Genomic DNA, 24,888 nt, shown 5'->3' with positions numbered 1-24,888 from the left:
CCTTCAAACAACATATAGATGGGTGCTATCCTTTTATTCTTCTAACAATAGACCTCTTCTAATCACTGATTACAAGGGACGCAGTGGCTCAGTGGCTAAGACGCTGAGCTTGTTGATCAGTAAGGTCAGCAGTTCAGCAGTTTGAATCCCTAGTGCTGTGTAATGGAGTGAGCTATTGTTACTTGTCCCAGATTCTGCCAACCTAGCAGTTCGAAAGCATATAAAAATGCAAGTAAAAAAATAGGGACCACTTTGGTGGGAAGGTAACAGTGTTCTGTGCACCTTTTGCATTTAGTCATGCCAGCCATATGACCATGGAGATGAAATGGAGATGAGCACTGTACTCTAGAGTCAGGAACAACTAACAGATATGTGTGAGGGGAACCTTTACATTTACCTACTGTAATCATTGAAACATGCAATCACTCTTAAGTCTACATTTCTTGATCTTCTCACAATGAATATGACTATCTGGAAGAAGAGGGCAACTATGCCCTTCTGCTGGGAGTCCTTATTGTGAGAAGGACTAACACCTTTTCATCAAATGCAGTCAATATCTCAGAATGCAGTTATAATTTGTTTTGTTTTTTTTGGTTGCCTAGAAAAGAGTCAAATGAGGTTAAGGCATAAGTACCTCAATGTGGGAAAGATCAGGATGGATATCCAAGGTGACACATAGATCTCTCTATCCTTTCCCAGTTGATAGTCTTAAAATACAGATCAGGTAATTAAGTGGGGAGTATTGTTCTTATTAACCTTCCCACCACCATCAGCAGTGGAACAACTTTGCATTCTGTTCAGATGAAGTATTTTCAAACTAGGCAGTTTATATAATCCACCTTTCCAGGACTGCATGGGAACAAAACAATCTGGAATTACACTTGTCACGAATAACTTCAAATAACTTTTGGGAGACCCTTACGTTTCACAACAATTAAATCATGAAGTCTTCAGTTCAGACCTTGCATCATTGCTCTATGTGCAGTCCTAATATTTCATTTTGGTACTGAATTGGAGTGGGAAAAAAATCAGCAGAAATAATAATTGTTGGGAGGTAGAACACTAGGAAAATAAATTCTTTCCCTCCAACAGTTTTCCTCCCTCTTTCTGACTCTCATTAGGAAATATGACTGACCTGATAGATAGATAGATAGATTGTACCAGCTATTATTAGACACTGGAAATGGCAATGTGTAATTTCATTCCATTCTGAGACAGCTTGTTCGGACCACTGAAAAACTAATAGGGAATATGAACATCAAAACAACACTTTGGTTGACAGATCCAACTTAATACTTTATTACTGAAAGCAGCCTGAAAGCATAGAGCCTCGCCACACAGATGGTATGAACACCAATTTTCCAGGCACACAGCCTAAAATAATCTGATAAAATGCATCTATCACTTCTTGTCTCTTTATCTCTTTGCTCTTGAAATAAAGAGAAGTTAAATTAAGAAGAGTTATGCTTTCATGAGTGGCATTAGTGCTACATTAAAGAGCAAGCTGTAATGCTAATAAAAATGTTATTAGAGTTACTTCTTCCCTGCTCCAAAAGTTAAATATAGGACTTTGAAAAGAGGATGCAGAATTTTAAAGCATATTGGCAAGATTAAAATATTTTTTCTAAAAAAAGAAGGAAGACATTTTAATGCCTAAATCAAGACACTTCTTGCTATCCTATATGAAACCAAAAAACAGATCAAGAGCTAAATGGAACATTAGAGGCTGGCTATCACAAACCAAGTCACCTGACATCTGCACCTTAATTGAAGGGCAAGGACAGGCTAGATGCCATCTACATATCTGGCCTTCAATACATCTCCATTCTTTTTGCTCATATGACATACCTTGTTCAGATAGTTGCCCACTTGTCAGCCATGCTGACACTTTGTGCCTGATAGCATTAAATATTATGTAATTACTTTCTTTATTCCAACTAACAATATCTAGTCATCTGGCTAATGTAAACATGTAAATTAGCAGTAACTGTTAGATACTTGTACTAACTGCAATGGTTTCCACCAAGGTCCTCTATTCCAGTGGGAACAGAGGTTTAATCCTATTGGTCGAAGGGTCTGACAGCTCCCTATAAAAGGGCTGCTGTCAGACTCAACCTTCGCTGGATTGTTCTTACTTGTTGTGCTATAATAAAGAGCTGTTTTTACCATTGAGCCTGTGTGTGCCTATCCATTACCCAATCTAACACTGGCGACGAAGGTGGGATTGGAAGGCAACTAGGCGTACCGAAAAGAGCATAGCGATCCAGCAAGTGCATCCAGCCCAGAGCTCAGTGTGGCTTCGAGCAGCCATTTTTGAGCGGCAAACTCAAAACGCCCTCAGAACACAAAATGGTCATGCACGCCCCACCGACTCCATATGGCCCAGTCACCGAGCACTGGGATTCGTACATGCTATGATTTGACTGCTTCCTCGAGGCAAACAAACTCATGGGCCTTTCTGAAGGCTGCAAGAAGAACATGTTCCTCGGGTACTGTGGTCGGGAAGTGTTCAAGACGGCGAAAGATCTCTCTGAGCCAACACCGCTCCAATCAGTTGCCTGGTCCATGCTCCAGCAGACACATAGACTCATTATGCACCAAAGCCATCCGAGTACGTTCGCCGGCATGAATTCAATATCAGGAATCAAAAGGAGGGTGAGTCGATTAATGAGTACGTTGCTGCACTCTGTAAGGCCGCAGCGTACTGTGAATTCAGAGACTTAGATGAGCTGATTCTGCACTGCATAATATGTGGCATTCGGAACATTAAATTACGGAGGAGGTTGCACGCAATGTCAAACCGCACTCTGCAGATTGCCTTCGATGAAGCCAGGGCATCAGAATCAGCCGTCAAATCGACTGAAACTCTGCAGCACCAAAGCGCTCCCCAAGATGCGCGGAAAAGCACACACATTCATCGCGAGGCTGCAGAGCCCAAGAGTTCTGAAGGAGAAGAAGATGACAGCTGCCGCATGCGCAGTACCCGTGCCCAGCCAGCACACACTTTCAAACAGCGTCTCCAGCCTTGCGTCTCCAACCTTGCGCAAGCTGCGGAGGAGACCTTGTCAGATAGACTTGCTGTTTCCAAGACGCAACCTGCCAGCTCTGCGATCGAAAGGGGCACATCTCAAAAGTGTGCCAGAGCAAATTCCCTGCCACTGCCTGGCAGCCAAGAAGCGCACCAAGCCGCCAACTGAGGCCCAGTCAAGGGGCCTGGAAGAAGCCACCACAGTGCCCAGGGGGCGACGACAGAGTCACCCACCACACATCAATCAGACAAGTCTGCACCAGGCAGTCAAAAAAGCTGAAGGTCACAGTCCTCATCAAGGACTCTCCATGTGAGATGGAGATCAACACCAGGTCATCACTGACCATCATTCCATGGCCTACCCTGAAACTGACTATCCCTAGCCTTAAGAAGCAGCACCTTCGCACCCCTGACATCCGCTTACGCGATTACCAGGGGAACCAGGTCCCCATCGTGGGAGGTGAACTTCAAACAGTTCAGTGGGAAACTCCCAGTGACAGTGGTCAGCGGCAACCTGCAGAGCCTCCTAGGCTAGATTGGTTCCAAGCCCTGGGCCTAGAGGTGACTGGTATAAACGTCTTGAAAGACGATGGCGCTGAAGCCATTTTTAAGGAGTTTGAGGACATCTTATGCACCGGTCTGGATAAGTATGTGGGGACCCCAATTTCATTTAATTTGGACCCTAACATAGCCTCAATAAGGCTAAAATCCAGGAGAGTGCCTTTTGCTCTCTGCCCCAAAATTGACAGGGAAATTGACAAGCTCATAGGCCAGGGAATCCTAGAGCCGGGCGATCATGCACACTGGGAGACCCCTATAGTGACACCTGTCAAATCTGACGTGTCAGTCCGCATATGCACAGACTATAAATGCACAATTAGTAAAGCGCTACAACAAAGCGCCTACCCTGTCCCCATTGTACAGCACCTCCTCCATTCATTAGGCCCCGGAAAAAAATTCTCTAAATTGGACATGGTGCAAGCATACCAATAATTGCCTGTAGATGGTGCTACGGCGGAAGCCCAAACCATTGTGATGCACAGGGGTGCATTCAAATGTCACCGCCAGCAATTCAGCGTTAGTATAGCCCCTGGACTGTTCTAAAGCATCATGGAATGGCTTTTGCAGGGGATTCCAGGAGTTGTCTCCTATTTCGATGACATCTTGGTATCGGCTGCAAATGCGGTGCAACTTTTAAAATGAGTGCGAGCAGTTTTGGCTAGAATTAGAGACAAGGGCCTCCATCTCAAAAAGGAAAAATGCCAAATTAATGTGCCAAGGGTTGAATTCCTAGGGTTCCTGATTGACGGCTCTGGGATTCACCCGACCACACAAAAAATTAAAGCAATTCAGGACGCCCCCATACCTCGCAATCAAACCGAGCTGCAGGCGTCCCTTGGGGTCCTTAATTTCTACAGCGTCTTTCTTAAACAGAAAGCCACCGTCGCTGAGCCCCTACATCATCTCCTGGCTAAAAACGCAAAGTGGTCCTGGGGAAAAGCCGAGGCTGCCGCATTTGCCGCAGTGAAACGACTCCTGTCGGCAGATTCTTTCCTCGTCCAGTACAGCCAGACCCTTCCGTTGGTGCTGACCTGCAATGCTTCACCGTTCGGCATTGGTGCCGTCCTCAGCCACTGTATGCCCAACAGAACCGAAGCCCCTATTACATTTTACTCCAGGACTCTATCCGTCGCAGAGCGGAACTACAGCCAGATGGACCGTGAGGCTTTGGCTCTGGCTGCTGTGGCAGGAGTAAAAAGGTTCCACAGGTACCTTTATGAATGGGACTTTGAACTGATTACAGACCACAAGCCGTTGTTGGGTTTACTGGCTGGGGACTGTCCTACCCCAGTGTCTCTATCACTCCGCATGACCAGATGGACTATTTTCCTGGCTGCCTACTCCTACTGCCTTATCCACTGATCTGGCTCCACTTTGAGGCATGCTGATGCTCTCAGCCGCTGCCCGCTGCCTGAACTTCTTGCAGACCCTACCCCTGAGACGCCAGTCCTCCTCATTGACTGCCTGGAGACTGGGCCTGTCTCATCCACTGACATTGCCTGTCACTCTGCGAAAGACTCCACCATCAAGCGAATTTTGAACTGGGCGTGGAGGGGGTGGCCCAAGGGGCCTGTTGGGGCTGATTTTAAAATGTATTTTGCTAAACACAATGAATTATCGGTGGTAAATGGCTATCTACTGTGGGGGGACCGGGTTGTTGTTCCACCCAAACTGCGCATTACAGTATTAGAGACTTTACATGTAGGGCATCCTGGAATAGTCAGGATGAAGTCTTTGGCTAGGAGTTACGTGTGGTGGCCTAACATGGACAGGGAGATCAAAGAATGGGTGGCTACCTGCACACTGTGCCAGGAGTCCAGACCAGCTCACCCAGTGGAGCCCGCTAAGGAGTGGGAGCAACCTCAAGCACCATGGTCTAGGGTACACATTGACTTTGCTGGCCGAGTTCATGGCCAGACATTCTTAGCAGTTGTGGATGCCTACTCAAAGTGGTTAGAGGTAGTCCTGATGAACTCCACAACGGCAGAAGCAGTCATCAAGGTGCTACAGAGACTTTTCTCCACGCACGGCCTGCCCAATGTCTTGGTCTCTGACAATGAGCCCCAATTCATGGCCATGCAATTTGAGATCTTCCTAGAAGCTCAAGGAATCACGCATGCCCTGGTCGCGCCATTCCATCTGGCCTCCAATGGTCAGGTGGAGAGAATGGTGAGATGGGCCCAGAAGATTGGCAAACACGGGTTGACCATTACTTACTAATTCAGCACATCACGCCCAATGCCACTACTGGGAGAAGCCCCTCTGAGCTTCTCATGGGTCGCTGGCTAAGATTACGCCACTTAGACTGGCTACACCCCAATTATTCTTCCTCATCGCCCCCAGACTCCACAAGCAAGATTCGGACTTTTAGCATAGGGGATTCGGTATACGCCCACAACTACACCTGGGGAACTCTGTGGATTCCTGCCACAGCGACAGGCATCACCGTCCCTCGCTCTTACCTCCTAGAGCTCAAGGATGATAGGAATTGGAGAAGGCACATTGACCAACTCCGTGGCTGCCTCTCCAACTCCACTCTTAGACAACCAGAGGTAACTCATGCACAAGTCAGCCAAAGCCCTATCCAAACAGAGCAAACACTCACTCCTTCCAGCTCAAGCCCGAGGGTGCCGGGAAACTTATCTGGTTTTTTGCAGGCCCGCAGCGAACCGGCTCCAGAAGCTCCAGCCGTGGCCTATGAAAGGTTCCAGGAGCTTCCACCAAGCGGAGCTGCGGAGCAAACAGGTCCGTCCAACCTGTCCAAGGAAACCCCTCCTACTGAACTGCGCAGGTCAGGCAGAGCTACTCAAAAGCCCTTGTACCTGTGTGACTACGTTACCAGTAGGATTGTTCCATCTAAGAGGGGAGGGGTGTTAGATACTTGTACTAACTGCAATGGTTTCTACCAAGGTACTCTGTTCTGGCAGGAACAGAGGTTTAATCCTATTGGTCGAAGGGTCTGACAGCTCCCTATAAAAGGGCTGCTGTCAGACTCAACCTTCACTGAATTGTTCTTACTTGTTGTGTTATAATAAAGAGCTATTGTTACCGTTAAGCCTGTGTGTGCCTATCCATTACCCAATCTAATAGTAACAGGATTAAGGATCAAGATAGACTAAACTGCTGGGAAATTTGTTAGTTGGCAGTATAAGAAATTGAGTAAATATATAAAATAAATTCAACAGAGATAGAAACTGGTGGCTTCTGGTTTTGCAAGTTTTCTCCTGTTTCTCAAATGGAGTTTATGCTTTTGTTTATCTGATGTGATGTAAATGCATGATCATTCTCAATGCTGGGACGAAAAAAAAAGCACATTGAAAGACACGGCAGATGTGAGTGATCATCTTAGCAAGATAGTGTTAGAAAAATGTGGTTGTGGGGATAATTTGTTGGCTAATCACACAACATAACTTAAAGGATTTTTTCTCTTTCTTCCTGACTTCCAGAGCAGTTTTTCAACTTTTTTTTAAGTATGAATATATCTTTCTTGGAGAAAAAATGCATGTCTGTTACAACAGTAATAAAAAGGAGATTACGATTTTTCAACTCACTTACATGTGAAACTTTAGTAAAAAGTCATGATGTGAGAGAAGACACTTCCAGGCTTAGTATTATGCCAAATCATCATTATGATCACTATCATCATCCTTTCTTTTTTAAATCCTTTTTAATCCTTGTTTTGTTTGATAAAAATGAAAAGCAAAGGGGAAAAATGATGAAATTTGCAAAGATGAAAAAGGATTGGATGTCTTCTATTTACTTTAATCAGGATGCAGATGAGACTCTCTCTCTCTCTCTCTCTCTCTCTCTCTCTGTGTGTGTGTGTGTGTGTGTGTGTGTGTGTGTGTGTGTGTGTTCAATAATCTGCTGGGTTCCTGGCACCCCATACTTCAATTCAATCCCTAAGAAAAATTAGGGAACATTTTTTCACTCTAGAAAGACCATGAGAGGGACTATAGAATAAGGAGAAACGTGTGCGTGTATACATAAACACAGACACAGAAATACACACATACACCACACACACATACACACACAGACAGACACATACACAGAAACACACATACACACACACTCTGCTACCTAGAAACTTTTGAGTTTATATTTTTAAGAAAGTCTAAAGCTTGTTAAAAGTAAAAAAGAAATGCAGAAAGTTTTTTTTTGGAGAGGGTCACGCATCTGGGAAAAAGATAACAGAATTTTGACATTTGGATTCTCCTTAAAACATCTTGATTTTAAGGAGTTACAAAAATTGCAAAGGAAGTGGAGCCTACAAATCCATCATATGTGGTTATCACTAGCTCCCCCCTTTTGTAAAAGAACAGAGTAAATTAGGAAATCATTTTGAAAAAGAGTGGGCCTGTTTTTATCTTTCACATGATGGGTTGCTGAGCAACAAGAACAATTTTTATCCAGACATAGGAATCTCTGTCTAAACGGCAGTGAAAACCGCTGCATTATTTCTGCTTTTTAGAGATATCTCATGTTGCTTCTTCTTTCACTTAGGGCACATGCTCTGGGTAAAATATGGAACTACGTCATGGGGTAGTCACACCTCCCCACTCTGTTCCTGAAATTAGAAACAATGTTGGTCGTGTCTCAGTGGCTGAATACGTGGGAGACAGCTGAACAAGAAATCACAGGATGTCTGGTGCCTTTAAGCCACAGTTAATTTTACCTTTTCTCAAGGAATGAATGGCAGCCCTTTGTTTAAAAGAATGAACACTCAGGAGTGACTTTGACAATATTATATTTCATGATGGAGCAGATCATTTGTCTTTGATAACCCTGACTCTTAAGAATAAATAATAAAAGTAAATGCTATGTAGCATCATTCTAGATTTATTTCTGAAATTTATTAGTACGTGACAGAATGGACTCTGGTTTTTATAAGCAGGTCTTCTGATTTATCCACTTATTTCTCTCTAAGGATTATTCTTTTAATTCAAGATAACCAAGGCATTCATCTGTTGGCCATTACTTTCCATTAGGGCTGGAAAAATTATGTTGATTTTTCAACATAAAATCAAGAGATCTGCATCAGAATCCATTTCTTAAAAAAATATCCCCCCCAAAAAAATCTCAGGATTTATTTTTTGAGTTGTAGGACTTAAACTTCAGACGGGTAGAAAAATTGTATAGGCATAAAAAAAAAAGATCTGCTTCTATCCCACAGATTCCAAATATATGAAACAGTTCACGTACTTTCTGGACACAGGGTTGTTTTGAAAAGCAAATATATATTGATTAACTGCAGTGGTGGCTTTCACATTTTGTTACCACCGGTTCGCCCCTGTGTGCACCCGCTCGCTTTGCAGCTAAAACGGGGCACGGGAAACTGTGCATGGCCTGCGTGCCCCATTTTTGGCCTGGACAGCCTCCAGCACCCTGCTGGCCAAAACAAGGTGTGGAGCCATCCGCACACCTCATTTTGGCCTGCAAGGTGTTGCAGGAGTCCTGTCTCCCATCAACCCGCTGGCCCGCAAAGGACAACACAATGCTGGTCTGGCCCTTGAAGAAATCCAGTTTGACACCACTGATGCAGCTTACTCATTAGCAGAACTTTCCTGAATCTTCTTGAAATAACATAACTGAAGCAACTAAGGTTTATTTGCTGGTAGGTATGGAACAAAGATGTGTAGTTTTAACAGTTAACAGTTAAATAGTAAGCAATGACTAAGATTTATAGAATGGAGATTAGAATTATGTATGAAACTATAACAGTGAAAATGTATAAGATAAAAACAAAGCAACATGGTTGGAAATACAATATTTTTATATTTGTAAATACTGAATAGACCAATTGTAAATAAGCATGGTGGTTATAATGTATAACTTTATATCTTAGTATGTATGGCAAAGACTTTGCCAGGATGGTTAAACTGTGTCCAATGTTTTAATTTGTGTTCAATAAAAACCTTAAAAAACAATTAAATAGTAATAGTTATTATTATGGTATTTTTTCTGTGCAGTGCAATTTGGTCACAATTTGTCTCTTCCTAATCCTTTTGGAAAGGGATGCAGTGGCTCAGTCCTAAGATATTGAGCTTGCCAATCAGAAAGGTCAGCCATTCAGCAGTTCGAATTCTGAGCACCATGTAACAGAGTGAGCTCCCATTACTTGTCCCAGCTTCTGCCAATCTAGCAGTTCGAAAGCAGGTAAAAATGCAAGTAGAAATATAGGGACCAACTTTGGTGGGAAGTAACAGCGTTCCATGCACATTCGGCGTTTAGTCATGCTAGCCACATGATCAAGGAGACATCTTTGGACAGCACTGGCTCTTTGGCTTTGAAATGGAGATGAGCACCACCCCCTAGAGTTGGGAACGACCTGCACCTATGTGTGAGGGGAACCTTTGGAATATATTTTATGACCTTATCACCAGAGTAGACAATCTGTGGTCTTTCAAGTGTACCTGAACTACAATTCCTAGCATCCTTCACCACTGATTATTTTGAAGTCAACTTTTGGTGGTCCATTGATTGTTGATTCCTCTTCCTTGAACAAATGCAACATCACCATAGTATTATAGTGAAATCTAGAGATTTCATTGGTATTTTACCCACAGCTGAGATGAAGGCAAATGGAAATAGAAAGAATTGAACACCTTTGCCATATAGTTCGTATACTGTGGGCATTTTGACAACATTGGCTTTTGAGCAACATTTATTGGTTGATTTCCACTGCTTTGTTTCATTAGATACAAATATGTGCATAACATTTGAAATCACAGTATCTTCAATGTTCATTTATATATATATATATATATATATATATATATATATATATATATATATATATATATATATATATATATATATATATATATATATATATATATATATATATATATATATATATATATATATATATATATATATATATATATATATATATATATATATATATATATATATATATATATATATATCAACAGTTATATAGTGCCATGTTCATGGCAGGCTAATGGAGAGCTGTCTTAAGTTTTGAATCTGCTGTTTATTTCGTAACAGCATAGGCCAGTGATGGCCGAGTGCCGAAAAGAGAGTGTGAGCTTTGCACGCTTGTCAGGGCCGCAACCCAGAAGAGGAGCAGCCCAGGGGGCATGCGCATGCCGGAAAATGAACTTCAGGTTTCCAGTGTCTGCATGTGCACCAGCCAGCTACTCTTCTGGTTACTGATGCACATGTATGTGCGACAATCAACTGGCCAGCACACATGCTCACACTGGAAAACAGAAGACCAGCTCTTCCAGTTTCCAACACTGCTTCACACACAAAAGCCAGCTGATCATCATGCATGCATGTCAGAAACCTGGAAGAGGAACAGGCAGTGCTGCACATGCCAGGCAACATGGCTTCACGTGTCACTTCAGGCATGTGTGCCATAGGTTTGCCATCACAGGCATAGGCAATATTGCTAAACTGGATTATTTATGCAAGTAGGTTTTTGTAGACAAATTTGCCTTAGTTCTTGTCTTCTCAGGAAAGTATGTGATAGAGCAAGTTCAAATGAAAGGAAATAAGTCTGTTAGCTTTTCTTTGCCTGAACCATGTTCATAAGGTGAGTGACTTCCCCTGTTGTGAAGCTGGATTTGATCTGGAATGGCATCCTTTTTTTATTAGGTAAAAAATTTGTAATAAAACTGTGATAGCTTCCAGATTTTAAATGAGAGTTTCTAAAACTTTAAGGGTAATGAGCAATTCATACAAGTGAAAGAAAAAAGTTAGTGTAACGTAGTGCTTGGAATGTATGTCTGGGATGCAAATTAGTTTCATCTAATTGCAAGCATAGGAGCCCTCTGATGGGATCAAGGAAAGAATTTGTGGGACGTGAGATATTTCTTATTTCTCTCCCAAGCCTCTTTCATTTTCTTTCAGTCTCTTTATCTCTGTCTTTTTAATCTTTTTAATACATTTTTTTCATTAAAAGTTTTAAGGAGAACATGAAAACTAACACAAACCAATACAGAAATAAGGTAAACAGAAATGAAGAAGATAAAGAACAGAAAGAAAAGATAAAAAGAAATACTAAGGAGCTTCCACTCTTTATGGCTGAGGTATTGTCAACCTTGCAAGGTAGTTAGAGAAGAAGCACACACAGAAGTACTAGTTCTTACATTACTGAAAAGTAATATTAACAGAATCTTGCAAGTCCGAAAGTAGATCTCTCTCCACTTGCATTTACAGTCCAAGAAACTAGGGACGGTCCCTTCTCAGATGTTTGCCATGGCTTAATTCCTTTGGCAGGTTCAAGCTGCTTTTCTTTCTGATTCCCAAGGTCTTTCCTTCATGCCATTATACGTATGGTAAAAATGAGACATTCAGATGTCTCTAGTGTCCAAGTTTTTTTTTTTCCTTCAGACTAAAAATATTTATTCTGAACAAGATTCTAATAATGTGTTCTTAAAAAAAATATTAAGATGAGCGGGGCAGGATTATATACAGTATAAAAATTAAGAAGAGAATTATTTTCATCTTAAAACCAACCGATCACCCAGGACATTAAGCTAGAGATTTTGGGGGGTTTCTTTTTAATGACTTTCCTGTGAACCTGCAAGAAGGAGATTCTTTTCAATGGTAGCTTCAGTGTGTGGTTTACTAAAATATCTCCCGAATCCTTAGCAATCTGTGATCATTATGTCTTGTAAAAAGAATTGCAGTGATGTTAAGGTTTTCCATGGCATTTGCATTCTGAACTTTATTTTTTTTCTTTTCCTCTTATCCTAGGTTTCCTCTATTGTACCATTGCTGCCTTTATTCATGTTTAGTGCCATATTCCCCATCTTTGCTTTCTATTTGCGTTGCCTTTCCAAAAGTTATCAAAGGTTTCTTCTGCTTTTTCTTTCAACAGAAGCTTTACAATGTAGTTAGCAAACCTTCAATTTCCTGTGCAGGGTTGAATTCTCACAGGGCAAGACTATTAGTGGGCATACATTATCAGTGTATGGAGAGCCTGAAGCATGCATAGGACCAACATCATAAATGAGTGGCCATCCATTTTTCCTCTGATAAATGGATTTCTTGCTCTAACAAAGCCTAGACAGGAGACAAATCATACCAGATCTGAGAATACCACTCGCAGAGGCTTTTAAGTGTAGGACAATGGTTTCATATGGCCTTATGGCTTCATCCATATTGGTTGCAAAGGTGGTATTCAGCAGGTTCTGACCAGTTCTGGAAAACCAGTAGTGGAAATTATGAGCAGTTCGAAGAACCCGTAAATGCCACCTCTGACTGGCCCCGCCCCCATCTATTCTTTGCTTCCCGAGTCCCAGCTGATCAGGAGGAAATGGGAATTCTGCAGTAACCTTCCCCTGGGTTGGGGAGGGAATGGAGATTTTACAGTACCCTTCCACTGTGATGTCCAGCAAGCCATGCCCAACAAGCCACGCCATGTCCAAAATGCCATGCCCATAGAACCGGTAGAAAAAAAAATTGAATCCCACCACTGAGTGGTTCATATATTAGTTATGCTGAAATGAAACAAAATTAGAGTATGGAAGATTTGAAAGAGACTTACCTAAAAGTGAAAAATAGCTTTTTATTTATGTCACGGCAAGATTGCAAAGATGCAATCAATAACAGCTTCCTTTTTATTTATGTCCATCATAAATGTTTATGGCATAGGGCCATTCTTTCTGCTATTCTTTTTGGTATCGCTTAGTGATTCCAAAACACAGGTATTGTTTTGAGACTTTGACATCAGCTATCAACAGGCACTGCGGTCTTCTTTGGCAGAGGCTCTAGAATTTCAAGTGGAAAAAGATGTAAGCAAAATGTAAATTGCTCTTGTAAGGCAATATTGCCATTGTAAATTATGCTTTGTTTTTTCCATGAAAAATTCTATCCAGGCAGGAAAACCTTGGCTTGATGATTTAGCTTTGCCAGTTACAGACTTTCTTGATAAATAACCTCTGCAGTATGTCTAGAGCTTTTAACAAGTCAACACAAAGAAATGTAGATTTGATTATGCAGCTCAGCCCAGCCCTACAATTCAGCTCAAAAGATGTTGCTCTGCTTTTCTTGCACACATCAAATGTCTTCATAACTGTTAAATGCTGCTTAACATCAGTAATTTAATCTGCTGTCAGGCTTTGAATAAGCTTGGATTTTGCATTCTGGGGAAGTCGGATAACAAGCAATTTTTACTTTTTAAAGCGACCCTTCACACTTGCTTTATATTAAGTTTTTAAGAATTGGGAAAATAGTCACTAAATTCAAAAAGCCTTCCAAAATGCTTCCTTCCTTTTTTTTTTTTTGTAGAACTATACAAATTGTTTAAGAAGTGTTTTCCTTTAACACTGCAAGCACGCCTTCCAAAATTCTTTCCAGAAAAAGGACAGTTCTTTTGTTTGCAGAAGTAAAGGAAAATGAAGCCTGTGGCCATATTATTTCCCTCTTCCTTGTTTCTGAGTTGAGGCTTCAAGGTGATAAAGAGGAGCAGGGGCATCTGCAGTGGGGGTTAGGGAGTATGTAAGAAAAGTTGAAGTGGTGATTGTGATGGAAGCCTTATCCCTTTTGTATGTGCAGTGATGTGGAATGTACAAATGGCAGAACTTCAATCATGGAACTGTGATTGCCATTTTGACCCTTCCTTCCACTGAAGTCCCCACAGAGTACTTTGTCAAAGAAAATATGCCATCTCTTTAGCTCAGGAATGAGAAACACTTCGTCTCTGCAAAGTAACACGTCTTGTCAAGTTAAAGCCAAGCTGCTTCATGCAGGCCAGTGTAAACAACATAAATGCCACCAGAGGGCCTTCACTCTGGCATGATGGCATGGCCTCCTCTCAGCTGTCCTTGAAGGCCAATACAGGAAAATTCCCTACTGGAAGAGGCAATGTCACTGTGACTCTGGATATAGAAAAACAACAGAGCATGTGCTCCTTCAGTGCCTGTACTACTCAAACATTCATACTAGCCTTATTTCACCATTCCAGCTGATGACACTTCACTTTAAATTATCAGATCAGTCTTCAGTTTTAGGTAGTTCTTAAACACAATATAAGGTAAAATATAACTGACAAATACCATAGCAATCAAACCTTTTCTTTAATCCCCCCTTCTGGACTATTGGTCTAAGGAAGGAAAAAACCAGCTAGATTGAATTTTACACATTTGCATTCTCAAGTTTTAGTTGTAAAACTGAGGCAAGAAACTAATTGAAATGAGTCCAGACAATCAAACCAGTGTTTTTGGAAATGAGTGGCAGCTTTTGATCTTTTATACAGCTATACGTGTACAAGTTTAGACTTTTTTTTAATGGTTCAGCCTTTCTTGTAGTTAAATTAATAAAGCTGAGTAAGCATGACATGACCTGAAATGCTGGAAAAGGAAAATAGCCCTGTAGATTCAAGAGATCTGTCATTACAAATTATTTCCAATTGCTAAACATACCTGCATAATTCATTTCTATCCATCATGTTGAATATTAAGCTTGATACGCTTTTCAAAGTTGTTAATAACAAAGGGAAAAAAGTTACCAAAACACAAATGATTATAATATATTTTAATACAATATGTTTTAATCTAGTGGGCATTAGTTATGTTTACAATTTGTAATGCACAAAATATGAACATCACTTACAAATAGCTAGTACACACTTACTTAAATATTAGCTTATATTGACAGAAAATCAAGTTCCAGTCTATCAATATTTACAGAAATAAACAATACACTCAGATTCATAAATCATGGATATCAAAATACATACTGCATATATTTAATGGGATATACTGGGGCTAGTAATAATTATTTTAAGAGCAAGGGCTAAAACATCTAAATATAATGGCTTGGATATGAGCTAAATTAAAACAGTTTGTACCAGCCCATACACATAAAGATAGTTTGCCTCTTTCTCCTCTTTGTAGCAACTTCCCTCTGAATCTCTTCTGGAAGACAAGGATGCTCTTCAGAACAATGTAGAAAGATGAATGTAGGCAATTGGGGAAGAAAGTAATTGTCCCCAAATCATATGATCTTTACTCCAAAACCTTCAACCACAATCTTACATTACTCACAGCTATATGATGTTATGTGAGCAAATGTGTATGATTGTATATGTATCTGTGCATATGATTGTATATGTATCTGTGCATCCAGAGTTTGTTAATTTTCATTCCATAAACTTCTTTAAATTCACTAGTTGTAAAATCAAAGCTGTTGAAAGACAAGTTCAGCTTATTTGCTGGGTGGCTGGCCATCTCTCATCTCTCCTTCAAGCAGAGTGGTATCTGGACAAGTCTATTTTGGATATATTTTCCTCCATTCCCCACAGTTTTAATGGCTAAGATGAAATAAATTTGAACCAAAGGAATGACAATGTTCTGATGGGATATACTTCCATTAGTTGCCCATTAGTTGCAAAACAACAACAACAACAACAACAACAACAACAACAACAACAAGAGTAAGAGTGTCTGGAAATATATCAGTCGAGTATTGTTTGAATTCAGAGTCCAACTAATAGAAGAACAAACCAATAAATCACAGTTCAGCTTTTCAGGGAGTGAGTAGGAAGAGTTCTTGGGAATGAGGCCATGTGTCTGACTTTACAGAGACCAGATCTGACTTTGAAGATATCCTCTATTGGAAGAGCCAATAAGTCCAACTCTATTTGAAAGAGAAAGTACCCATAGAAGGAATAGTAGGGGACTTGAAATAGTTTATCATCATCATCAACAATCCACACACCAGATTGTGCAAGCACATATATCACTAGGAGAGAAATAATTTATTGACTTATAGCAGATAAAATCAGTACCCCTTCTAGTCTTCTTTTGGGATAATGAGCTTTTTTTTCATTTGAAACAATGAATAAGGGGACACTTTTTTTAACCGTAGGCTTTTGAGCTGGTCATGTATTGTCAATATGAATTAGATTTAACAAAGCATCCCAACAAATTGTCCCAGCCTGCTAAACATGTATTAAAACTTGTATGTTTGAAAAACTCCATGGTTTTGTAATCCCTGGGGGGTGGGGTTGTTAATCAAGGTTGTTGTGAATACCAGGTTGTTTTCCAAATTCTTTAACAGAGGGTTTGGAATTTATGCCTTAGAGACCATGAAACAATTGTCTTGAACAATATTGTACTTCCTAACATTTCTCATGAACAAATAATATCTGACAATGATTTGTGCTAAAGTCAAAACTTATTTGTAAAGCTTAGATCAGCTTTAGGATTGTTCATATATACGTACATGCTTGTCTCTTGAGTCTATGCAAGTATGATTTGCATCAATTTGCCTGAGCCATGGAGCATAAAGTGAAAGCACAGCTTTGCACTCATTATACTCCTTATACCTCACAAGCAATACCTTTCAAGGGAATCTGGTCATACATCTAGCTCTACCACATCAAATGCTTAAGAAGGAAATAATGCACACAATGTAAATAGCCTAAAATTTGTCTTGATAGCTGTGCAATTAACTTTTCAAAACTTTTCTGTTCACAACATTTGATAAGTGTCACTTGAAAGAATATTAGAAGTGTGTACAAAGTGAACCTTAGCTGACCAGTTTCAAGGCAGCATTGTCTCTTTTTCTTTTTCTTCCTTCTTCTTTCTCCTTATAAAGGGTGTTCCAGACACTTCAACTTGACAGATTGCATCTCTTGTTTTAAGAGTTCCATCATTTCCTTGCCATCTTAGTTCCAACAGTCCCACTTAGAGTACTGAAGCACATCAACTCTTGAAGCTTCAAAGCTGATCCTCAGTTTTCACTTGACATGGTTGCTTTGAACCTTGTTTAGAAGGTTATGATAATGTTGAGATTTAAGGAATCTTGGATAAGAGTCTCTCTCCATCAATACATATATAAGTCTCTGAGCCTCATCAAAACTTGAAGGTGTGGGATCTTGAACTTTCTTAGCTACAGATTTTCGTATGTGAAAGTCAATGTTGATCTGGACAGAACAAAATGAAATTTCAACATCTTTGTAAAAAGTATCCCAATGATACAGTAATGTTTAAAGTCAAACTCAATGCAATCTGAATAATTGCTACATTACACCTTTGAGCAGTTATTGAGAAATGAGATCAATCCCAAAACAAAATTTATATTTCTCAGTTCACTGATACTGTGAGATGGCGGACATATAAATGTAATAAATAAAATTGGTATAGTTATGCCATGTACCCCTTGGACTTTGGAATCTTGAAAAAAAATGTTGGAGGGGCTGGGATAGCCTATAAAGGTATACGTTTAAGATTATGAGATTGAGACAAGAAACAAAGATGATTTATGCTTTGTTAGCCCATAGTTTATGATTTATTGCTGGGCATGTTTTTTCTTGACAGCATATAAAGCTGAGCACAGTTTAGAAACCCATTTCATAATGACCTCAGCAGTATATTGCAAATGGCAATATAGTCACTTACAATTCAATATGCATATAACTGATACAGTTCAAATAATTTGCAAGCAGTCTCATGTAATTGAGGGCTTATGGCATAAATAAGCAAAAAAATTCCAATCTTTTGGGCAACAGGGAGTGGTTCTGTGGGAAGAGTTTTTTCCACGGACTGGAGGGGTGTGATTTCACATGCTACCTACGTCCTGCGGATGAGGCTTTGTTTCAGTAGCTCAGTTTCTCTTGCAGCCCAATGCTGATCCATGGACCAGATTGTTGGGACCCCTGGCATAAATAGCAAATTAAATAATGATGCCAGGATTTCATTCTTAACATAAGGCAAATAGTCTGTTCATGACTGTAGGACCTCAACCTCCCATGGGGCTACACTGTCTTTTATTTCATGATAAAAGGGAGGAAAACAATGAAGTGATACAAAAATCAATCTTTGATAAATAATCTTTGGTAAAATAAATTTCACTATGTGAAAATGATTCTCTTAGTAAATGAATGTTCCACTCCAATTATTCAGTCGATTGATTGATTGATTTAGTGCTTACTTGTTTTCTGGCATCTGACTTGACAAACTCTTGGTAAATCTTTTCTGCTTTGCCATGTAAACAATTAGCCTGTGTTTTCCTGTAGTCTTCACATGCCAGCCAAAACTCAATGTTTTCATCACTGAATTCTGATTTCAAAAATTCTCTGAATGCCTCTTGACCACCTACAGTGAAAAAAAAAACCATTAACATGATTTTAGTCATTGCTCTAAATTAGGTGGGGCAATCTAATCTGAAAATATACAATATTTCTGCAAACTTGTAGTATAATATTAGAAAATAGAAAGGGAAAAAGGTCACCAGAAAGTTTATGGACTTTGATTACTTCAGTCTTTTTGAACTATTTTTGAACTTTTTTTTTACTCTATTACAAGCAAATTTGATATTTTGTTCAAATATCAGATTTGAGTTATTTGAGTTATCCAAAATACAAGGTGAGTTATTAATGAGTTCTCTAAAAAGAATCAAGTGATCAGCTTGAGAGCAATTTCTCAGTTAATTCAATCAATGATTATAAATAGGTTGAAGGAAGAAAAAACGAACATCCTACCAATATTTTACAGAAATGATAGGACAGCTGGAATTAGTTGTTTTCTAAATAGAAAGGTGCTGGAATGCTACAAACACAAATCAGCAATCTTCTGCAATTTATCATAAATGCAAAAGACAAAGACAAAAACTATCTTGTTTAATGTTGTCTCTTCAAAAAGATCAGAATTAACAATAGTAATCAATATACCATCAAACCTCTCAGTGCTCATAATTAATTGGTTCCAGGAGGTCTGATGAGTACAAAAAACAAACATAATTTTCCCATAAGGAATAAATACTGAGTCACAAGGCAGCTGATATTGATAACTTCTGCCTTGTGTGTTGAGTACCAAACAACGAGTACTGGGACAAAATGTTTGCATCAAAACGTGTTGAATACCAAGTTGAATGGATTTCAAAGCAGTTGATTATCAAGTTATCACTGTATATACACAATAATAGTCTCCATTAGTGTCAAAAAATATGGTTTGGATGTATAGTATGTGCCCATGTGTACATATGAAAAGTCATTAAACCAGGGCTTAGAATATTTTATTGAATAAATTGAATTAGTTGTTTTTTTAAATATCTGAAGGACACCAGTGCTCTGGATTATGCTTTTCAGTCAAGGCATATTTTAAGAAAGTGATAGCTGCATTTTTTAAGTTTCTTTTCAAGGTTATATACTCCAAGTCATTAGAAAGAAATGCTTACCCTGGGTTGCGAGAAGCTTTTCTAGGGACTGGGACCACTGGATAACTTCTTTTGCAGAAAGCCTGAAATGACATAAAAATGCAAACTATTTGAAATAGAGAGGCCTTCCCTGGAAAAGAGACATTGTTGTACGTGCTTGATGTCTGTGCAGTGACAAAGGAGAGGTGGGAGAGGTAAACATTTTAAAACATTTTTTAAAGGTTTATATTTAGTAAACAATTTTAATACTTCTTATTTAATTATCTTCTACCCCATCTTTCTCTTTGACAGAGTTTTGTCTCAGATAATGCATACTTAAAAACAAAAGAAACAGAAAAATCTAAAAAAACAAAACAAGATTAGGAAATTAAAATGAGTACTAAAATGAGTTAGGTTTTCTGCCAACTATATTTCAATGCTATCAGTGAGAAATTTGAGTATAATAGGATATATTTATAAGCCATGTTTGCATCCTATCTTTTCCCCCAGATAATATTCTGCCTGGTTCATTGAACCAGTGTTACCTAGGAAAGCATGAAGGGGCACTGATAATATTTCCCTGATTGAGTCTCATCCTAAGTCTTTTCCTAAAATGAAATGAAACCAAAAGTATGGAAAGAAAATCAACCTCAGACTCCCCTGTATTTATACACCGAGTCCTGGTGGCACAATGGTTAGAATGCGATATTGCAGACTAAAGCACTGTGAAGTGGTACATAAGTCTAAGTGCTATTGCTATAGACTTCACAACTGGTTTTTGAAAGCAATTTAAAGGCTCTTCTCTAGTTCAACTTGAGAATTCTTTGAACTGAATCTCAGAATAAGTTCCATTTATTTCTGGTCCCCATTTTCTCCTGCAATCACAGAAGATAGATATAAATAAGTCTAAGAGATGCAGCTGCCAAGTTTCTGAACATGGCTGCACAAAGGCAGAAACACTCTGATCTCAATGTATGCAGCTCAGATCTATCTTTAAATTTTTGCATAATTAAGTCTTGGGCATTATGGTAGCAGATGCTGGGAAGAATGAACAAATTGTGTTCTGTCTCTGATGGAAGATGAGTTATGTTCAAGGTAACATGCACTACATTTCATAAACTAGCATCCTATCATCAGGTATCCTTCACCATTTTTGAAGTAAGATATTACTGCTAGCCCTCTTAGTTCAATGGGTAAGATGAAGGGTCATCACTATGACTCTTGCCTTCAATGGTAAAATGATTTTCTATTGGCTTACAGAGATGTTTTAAATATGCCAAAATAAGTCTTTCTTACTTACTAGCCCTTCCTAATTTTTGCTCATTCCTCTTTGGCACGGAAGGATTCACACAGCTTCAGTGCACTCAGTCTTGTGAAATTAATGAGCAAGTCACATGGTATGGATGTGTTTTCTTTCCAACTTTGTTTGCCCTACATGATACCACAATTATAACAATATAATCTTATACTTACATTACATCTCTTGAGCTAGAGTATTTCATGTCAGCTGATCCAACAGGCCGCACAAGACCCATGAAATATTTTTTGCTTTCCACACCCCTAAAACAAATTAGAGAATATAGTTACTCATTTACTGTGAATAAATATAGTAGTCTTTTGCAGAAACATATCAATAATTCCAAGAAAGTTGTAATATAAGCATCTGAGGCAGAGGTGATATTCAGAAGGTTCTGACCAGTTCTGGAAAACTGGCAGTGGAAATTTTGAGTAGTTAGAAGAACCTGGTAAATGCCACTTCTGACTGGCCCTGCCCACATCTATTATCTGCCTCCTGAGTCCCAACTGATTGAGACGAATGGAGATTTTACAGTATCCTTCCCCTACCAGTAAGTCACACCACGCCCATAGAACTGGTAGTAAAAATGTTTGAATCCCACCACTGATCTGAGGAAAACATATTATTCTTATGGACCTTCATGAAGTAATCATTCTGTGCAAAATACAGCAGTTAGTATCAATGTCAGAATATTTTTGATATGGGCCAGTTTCTTACAATAAGATGGCTAAGATGACTTTCAAACTCCAAACAAACATCTGGAGAAGCAAATTCTATCATTCAGATTAATTGAGCTTCATTGCTATTCAGGCCAATTTGCTCAGAACCCAAAGAAAGTGATTCTTCTGATCCCCCCCCCCCCCCTTAGCTTATTTCTACAGAAATAAATTTAATATGACTTTGGAAGAACTAAATTAATTAGAATACTTATGTAGCAATTTATATCTATAAAGACATAATGCTAAACATTTTAATTTGTTGATCAAAGTTAAAACTATGGATTTGAATTTAACAAACAGTAGTCTGTTTTTTAATGTATGGAAACTGCAAGCTAGTCATATGTACATTTTTTTCATTAATAAATAATACTAATTCCAGAGGGACATCTTTCAAGTTTAATATACATAGAGTAAATTTAAAAGTGTTTTTACAATGAGTAAATGTTATTATATAGCTTTTCTAAACTTGGTAATTCCTTCATTTGTGTATCTTATCATCTAAATTCAGTCTTTGTGCTCCAGGCTGTTTTACAGTCTGGCATTTGATCCTTCATGAGATATATTTTAAAATACTTCATGTAGTAGAAGTTCCAAAGGCTGAAAATATGTCTTCTGATGTCCAAAGATTGTTGCTACCAGTTGCAATCATGGAAGACGTCAGTATTGGTTCAGAGTATTCTCTAAAGATAAGGCTATCAGATTTGAATTACTGAATTACTGATTTGAATTAGAATTGGCCACTAGTTGGCAGCAGATATAGATTTTTTTCATACTTTTTTGCTATAATCTAGAGATTGCCTTAATCTGTACACATTGAAATTGTCTGCGGGACTGATTTACAATCGAATTCTACCTTCCAGTCCATCCTCATTGCTTTCTATTCTAGGTACAGGTCTAGGTTCATCTATGGGCACACCTTAATCCTTCAGTACACCATGGCAATTTTTTTTGAAGGCTGAAGGCCTTGTCAAAGATCCTTATGTCTGAAGATTCCAAGCCACCTCTGCCTTGACTAAACTTATTCTACCATTCTCTTTTTAGATCTATAAATGGGATCAAATCAGAAGGACAATAGAGGAAGAAGAGAAATAAATTTTTATGATTCATGATTGTAATTCTAACCATCTTATTTATTAAATTGATTATGACCTTATTATTATTTTAAATAATCTATTATTTATTAAATTAACATTTAGTACATTCATTTAAATTAAAATTTAATATTAAATTAATGATCACATTATTTATAACCTTTTAAAATGGTGCCCAATTCTATATAGGCTTTGGATGGCATTCAACATTGTAAGAATAAAAAGAAGAAAGAAAGAAAGAAAGAAAGAAAGAAAGAAAGAAAGAAAGAGAAAGAAAGAAAGAAAGAAAGAGAAAGAAAGAAAGAAAGAAAGAAAGAAAGAAAGAAAGAAAGAAAGAAGAAAGAAATCATGAAATCTCCATAGAGGGTTATACTAACCAAAACCTGGGGAAATAACCAGGTTTGCAATCTAAAGGTGGGAACCATTTGGATCTCTGATGGGAGGGGAGGAAATTCCAGAGGGCAGGTGCTATGACTAATAACTTCTTTCATCCTGACAGATGCTACTGTTTGGTTGCAGAGTACATTCATTCTGCTCTATAATCATACAGATCAGGCAGGAACAGGAGGCCCCTCAGGGATACAATGAATAATTTACCAATCATCTCCATTCACAGTGCTTTACTGTAGGATTACTCTACCATTTGACACTCACTAATCCAGAAGTAGAAGTATAAAAAGAGGTTTAGCAGAGTCTGTGGGGTTTGAACAATTGTTGAATGTTCAAGTTTGCCTCCATTTCAGCCACTTGAAGATGACACATATGCAGAGTTTTAAGCAGTTTTTAAAAATTTGTCATAACTGTTCTGAAATGTTTCATGTTCTTTCCTTAGGTACCCATGTGTGAGAAAATACTAAGATTGGTTGAGTGGGTGGCAGGACAAAATAATTTCCGTCTAAGAGTCAAAGAGTTTTCTTTCACACACATAAAAAAACAAACCATGGCATTCTGCTGCTGCTTTAGCTAAGACCACCACAAAAATAAAAGCCTAGGGAAACCACTGTGGCTTTAAGCTAAAAAGGCTTCTCTGGTAAGTGCACATATATACACTCACACATACACAAACAGGCATAGAAAGTATCCTGTACTCATTCATAAGAACACTAAAAGTTTGATCCCTTAAAAAAAAAAACTCCAAATACTGTCTAAAAATGCAGGTGTATTCTTTTAAGAAATGAAAATACTGATTTTTTTTTAAAAAAACAAACTGCTTAAAACAAAGTTTTCTGTACAGACTTTGACTAGTATGACATTTATTCAAATATTAATTCCTTCATTCTGTTCTATTCCTCTTCTCTATCATCTCTCCCATTAAGGCTTAAACAAAGATACATTTTGTTAATTACTGACTTTAGTTTGATTTATGAAAATGGATGATTATCAGTTTTATTTGACTTACTGAGCATAAACCCAAATTCCTCACTTTCAATTGATCATCCAGAATTTACGACCCAAAACTGATGTTCTTCAGATTTTTGATTCACAATTTGGATTCCTGCCTTGAAATAAACAGGAACCCTGCAAAACAGTTGGAGACCGTACTTTTGCCAAATTGGGGTCCAAAATCCAGTAATGAAACCTGAGTTGAAGACACTTTTCTTAAGTATGTTTTTAAATAAATTTTAACAAAGGGAAGATACACTTACAAAGCCTTTGTCTTCTTTCGGTGATCTTTGCTGCCTGCAATCTCACATGTCTTGATTTCATCTGAAGCAGTATGCCACATAAACAGCCAAGGCATTTTTCGTTGTCTCGCTTTAGGTTGCAATGCTCCTACGGTCCTAACATCTAAAGATGTAACCTCTTGCAAAGCTGATGGCTTTATACACTGACTCATATCACCTGCTTTGTAAGAAAGAAGCGTCTTTCCCACAAGCAGAGAACACTTCCTTTTTTTTAACCGTCTGATGACATAAGTAGACTTTGGGACTTTTTTTAAAAAATAAAATGAAATACAACCATTGGTTGCTGTTAAACTGGCTAGGACAGGTCTCAGAAGCTAAACTTTTTTTAAAAAAATATTTCTTACAAGAATTCTCTACCTGTTTACAATCAAAGATCAAAACTGTCATATAG

At 38.7% G+C, this 24,888-nt stretch overlaps 1 protein-coding gene across 1 annotated transcript; it reads right to left on the bottom strand.

Moving 5' to 3' along the window:
• Positions 1 to 15,129: 15,129 nt before the first annotated feature.
• On the bottom strand, positions 15,130 to 24,653 carry RGS1 (regulator of G protein signaling 1). The gene is made up of 5 exons (XM_081947614.1): positions 24,459 to 24,653; positions 21,179 to 21,265; positions 19,748 to 19,809; positions 18,503 to 18,666; positions 15,130 to 17,495 (listed from the first exon to the last, which is right to left on the bottom strand). Exons 1-5 carry the CDS (start codon positions 24,647 to 24,649, stop codon positions 17,310 to 17,312), a joined length of 690 nt encoding a protein of 229 aa, XP_081803740.1. The 5' UTR covers positions 24,650 to 24,653; the 3' UTR covers positions 15,130 to 17,309.
• Between the last annotated feature and the right edge of the window lie 235 nt (positions 24,654 to 24,888).

Source organism: Natrix helvetica, assembly GCF_964273705.1.
Source record: "Natrix helvetica genome assembly, chromosome: 3".
NCBI classification, from domain to species: Eukaryota; Metazoa; Chordata; class Lepidosauria; order Squamata; family Natricidae; genus Natrix; species Natrix helvetica.
This window is presented reverse-complemented; position numbering and strand designations above follow the sequence as displayed.

Bases quoted from the DNA above. Each gene is read 5' to 3' on its own strand.
- RGS1 (XM_081947614.1), bottom strand. From the start codon at position 24,649: ATGAGTCAGTGTATAAAGCCATCAGCTTTGCAAGAGGTTACATCTTTA. The intron at 21,266-24,458 runs GTAAGTGTATCT...AATTTGTTTTAG, and splicing joins CGAAAGAAGACAAAGGCTTT to GGGTGTGGAAAGCAAAAAAT. The intron at 18,667-19,747 runs GTAAGCATTTCT...TTTTCACTGTAG, and splicing joins AAAGCTTCTCGCAACCCAGG to GTGGTCAAGAGGCATTCAGA.